General features: G+C 49.5%; 1 protein-coding gene across 1 annotated transcript in view; it reads right to left on the bottom strand.

Moving 5' to 3' along the window:
* LOC102868048 (sialic acid-binding Ig-like lectin 8-like) overlaps nucleotides 1-1,473 on the bottom strand; it is a 125,677-nt gene extending 124,204 nt beyond the window's left edge. The window contains exon 1 of the mRNA XM_006897361.1: nucleotides 1,041-1,473. Within this exon, the coding sequence (XP_006897423.1) occupies nucleotides 1,041-1,473 (433 nt within the window). The remainder of the gene's footprint in view (nucleotides 1-1,040) is intronic.
* Between the last annotated feature and the right edge of the window lie 2,638 nt (nucleotides 1,474-4,111).

Genomic DNA, 4,111 nt, shown 5'->3' with positions numbered 1-4,111 from the left:
TTACAGTCATGTTCCATGGAGAGTCTAGGAGAGAAAAGAGAAGCCAATCTCTTTCAGAGCAAGGGAGAGTGGACGTTGGCCCTTGATCCCCGTAGGCTGCAGCAACAGGGAAGAGACGGAGGCAGAAAATGTCCTGGACTCTTCTCATCCAGACTCTCCAGGACTTGCGTTCCAATTTCCAGAGCCCAGATTCCTCCAAGTTCTGTGGCCTTTGAGGCCCCCTCATCAGAGGTCCAGGAAGCTCAGTGGCCTAGTGGTAACGAGCTGCACTGACAACTCAAAGACACACAGTTCAAATGCACCCGTTGCTCCACGGCAGAATCTCCACCCACCTGATTCACTGCTTCTGAAAAGCTACAGAGTCAGTTATAGGTCAGTTACCGGGTACATGGAACTTGTGGTAAAGAACTACACGGTTAACCCAAAGGTATGCAGTTTGAAGCTACCAGCTGCTCTGTGAGTGAAAGACGGGCAGTTTCTTCCTGTGCAATTTACTGTCCCTGAAAACCTGCTGGAGGGTCAGCTACGAGTCAGTACCAACTTGACAAGGTTCAACAAGATCTGAGAGCCCAGTATCTCCCTCAGTGCTCACAAGACACGTGGGGCTGCTGGTCATCTGAGTGGTCACACCTGCGGAAGGGAAGTTCACCAACAGGTGAGTCTGGTGCAATGCTCCTGGGGCCATGGGGTGGGGGTCAGCACTGAGGAGAGGGAGATTGTGGGGCCTTGGAGGAAGACAGAGGCTCGCACCCAGGAGAAGGGGGTGTTCCCTGCTCATAGGCCCAGGGCACACTGCATCTCAAGGTACTAGGGTGGCCAGACTCCAAGGTCTCTCAGATCTGGATGAAGGATTTCCGGATCAGTGCTGGTGGGAAGGACATTGACGGTCGAGAAAGAAGGACTCAGAGATATGGCCCTGAGATGTATGCCTCAGTCTCTGACACACAGCCTTCCCTTGATTCATGCAAACATTACCACCCCAGCCATGCCTTGAGGCCCATAACCTTCTTCTGTGACCTATGCTGGCGTCAGCTCCTTACCTGTAACATTCACAGACAGCTCAGGTAATAGGTAAGTATATTTCAGTCTTCCTCTCTCCAACCGAAAAAAGTAAGACCCAGCGTCCTTCATCCTGACGTCTCTGATGTCTAAGGAGCAGTTGTTCTCCCGGAGATCTCCAAGGAGGAGGAATCGGCCCCGGGTCTCCTTCTGGACTTTAACACCTGGCAGGTTTGTAGCCACTGGAAGATCTTGGAGTACATGAGCGCCTTTCCGGAACCAGAAGCCATAAGCTGGGTCCGAGTCGATCCAGTCCTTCCTGGGGTACTTGACTGTGCAGGGCACGTGGAGATGCAAGCCGGCCTGTACTGTCTGTGGGCTCTGCACTTGAAGACGGAACTCATTCCCATGCTCCCTTGCCTGGCCCTCAGCTCTGTCCCTTCCCAGAAGCAGGGGCAGCAGCAGCAACAGCATATCTGGAAACCAAAGTCTCGCCTTGAAAAATAACTTGTTTCTCAAGTTTTGTCTCTTTGGGAACGAAGAGCTGCAAGATTTAGATTCAGAAGCAGCCCCAACAGGAAATTGGAGGCCAAGAAAGACTGCCCACAGGTACCTCCCTGTCCTCAGAACAGGAACCTCAGACTCAGATGTTGTCAGGGCCGGTCAGCAATTGGAGACCAACCATCATTGCCCCACATCCCCTCCTGGGACTCTGAGGCAGAAGAGGGCGAGAGACATGGCCAAGTTCACATCCAACGCAGCGTCTGCTCGCCATTTCTGACTTTTCTGTTCACATTTCCCCCTCAGGGGTCAGGTCTACAGTGTGAAATCAAGATCCCATCTGGCGTGACCCCATTGCGTCATTCTAGGGGTTTGCAGAGATCATTCCTTCCAAAATTCCTCCCAGGAGAGAGCTGAGATTAAGCACGGAAAGGATCAGATGACCAACTGAGTTAAGGAAGTAACCTCCCCTCCCTCTCTATCTCCCTTCCTATGATGAACAAGGTCACCATGAAGCACCTACGGATGTCCTCCAGCACTCATCATGCAACAGATCACTTCTCTCCCGGCATCACTATGTCTTCCAACAGGGGCACTGATGGGGGACACACAGGCAGGAATGTGGCCATTAGCACCAGGGTAGAGATTTCATTATCAGCAAAATAGGACAGAAGTCCCTCTGGGCGTCAGTGGAGGTGGAAACTTCCTGTATTCCTTGAAACCAAGGTTTGTACAGGAGACTCTCTGTCTCAAGGAGTCCGAACAATTGAAGCTGAGGTGATTTGTACAAGAAATTTTGTTGAGGAAAGAGTAGAAAAGGGAAAAGACTCATTTGGAAAACAGATTCTCTTTTTTTTTTTTCTTGACCATCTGAGGGTTAGGATTGACCTCTTCTGAGCTGCCACCTAATTGGTCACCCTCCTCATTATTCCAGAACGTAACAAGGGCTATGCAGACCCTGCAGCTCCCGAGAGTCTTTGGAGATCAAAAAGGAGCCTAGCCATGGAGGTGACTCCTCGTAATGATTTAGATGCAGGAGAAACGGGCCTCTGAAGGTGGAGACGATTACTTAGAGGTGCAGTGAGGCTCTAACAGGGAAGTACGGAGCTCTGAACAGAAAGCTGGCCCGTTCTCTCCCACGGTGAGGTATCTGGGGAGAAAGAGGTCAGTCATCTTCTGTTACGTTAGCCCACTGCTGTCTGGTCTATTCTGACCATGCGTGAGCCTATAAGACACAGGAGAACTGCCCCATCTAGAGCTTCCAAGACTGGACATCTTTAAGAAAGCAGACTGTTCTGTCTTCTGTGGAAGGTTGGTGGGTTTGAATAGTCCCTTCTGAGTTCCCAGCTGAGGGTTTAACCACTGTGCCATCATCAGGGCTCCGTAGATACATAAGTAAGAAAGTACAAATGGGGAACGATCGATGCTCAGTGAAGATTACCAAGGAACTGAGGAAGAAAGGATAAACAGACAAGTCCTTCTCCCCTCAATGGACAGAGAAAGTGTCCTCCTAGCCTCTTCTCTGATGTCAGACTTCTGGCCTCCAAATCAATGAGAAAAAGAAATGTATTTGTTAAAGCCGTACTCTTCCCCCCCTCCCCAGCCCCACCTAAAGCCATACTCTTGAAGTGTTTCTATTGGAAGAACACTAAGATACCAGCATCTCTGTTGTCAACAGGGCTGGACTATGTCTCTCTGTTTCCTGAGGCCCGTGGTTTGCAAAGAAAAACAGAAGAGTGGATGGAAGATGGTAGAGAAACACACATAAAAGCTAATGGGTCAGAAGAGGAATTTAATTAACATCACAGACCACTAATGCAGAAGTTCTTAGTCTCTCTCTCACTTCTTCAATCTGCAGAAGGTGCTGAGGTCCAGGGTGGAAAAATGACTGACCCTAATACAGTGTCCTGTCTCATGTATCACGAACTGTGCCCCACTGGCCTTCTGTCTGTCCAGTATTCACCGAGGTGGGAGAGGAATAGCTTATTACGATCATTAGAGTGGAAAGACTATTCTCTCCATGTGATAGAGGAAGAAGAAAATCTGTTCACAGCGCCTACTTCAGTGCAGGAGTGAATATGACAGTTCTACGCCTCGTCTCAGGGGCAAACAGCAAAACGCAAAAAAGTTAGGACACAGACAAAACGCAGGACAATTTCTGATGCCATACAGGAGACGCTGTGGTGATGGGAACACGGGAGGGGGCTGGAAAGAGCTCTTGTCATTCTGCACCAAGAGATGAAGTCTCAGAAAGAAATGGGCAGAAGGGGTGGAGTTCTCTTAAAAGGTAATCATGAGGGACACAGCTTCTGTAAGTGACTGGAGGTCCGACAGAAACATTCCACTCACTCTCTCCCTGAACTGAGGACCCTCAATAGACACTAAGTCCCACTGCTTGCACGTGACTAACACTGCCCTTACTCCAACAAGGGTGTTGGCAAAGATCATTGAAGGTACCTCTTTTGCCTAAGATTGTTATTGTTAGTGCCATCCAGTCAACTAAAACTCATAGCAATCCTATGTCCAATAGCTCTGCCCTCTGTCCTATCTTGAATCTCACTGTCCATGACGCACCTACCCACATTATCTCAGTTACTGTGTCGATCCATCT

The sequence above is a fragment of the Elephantulus edwardii genome, unplaced genomic scaffold (assembly GCF_000299155.1).
Source record: "Elephantulus edwardii isolate Elephantulus edwardi_28Jun2011 unplaced genomic scaffold, EleEdw1.0 scaffold00208, whole genome shotgun sequence".
Classification (NCBI taxonomy): domain Eukaryota; kingdom Metazoa; phylum Chordata; class Mammalia; order Macroscelidea; family Macroscelididae; genus Elephantulus; species Elephantulus edwardii.
The sequence above is the reverse complement of the archived record's forward strand: the minus strand, read 5'-3'. Positions and strand labels throughout refer to the sequence as shown.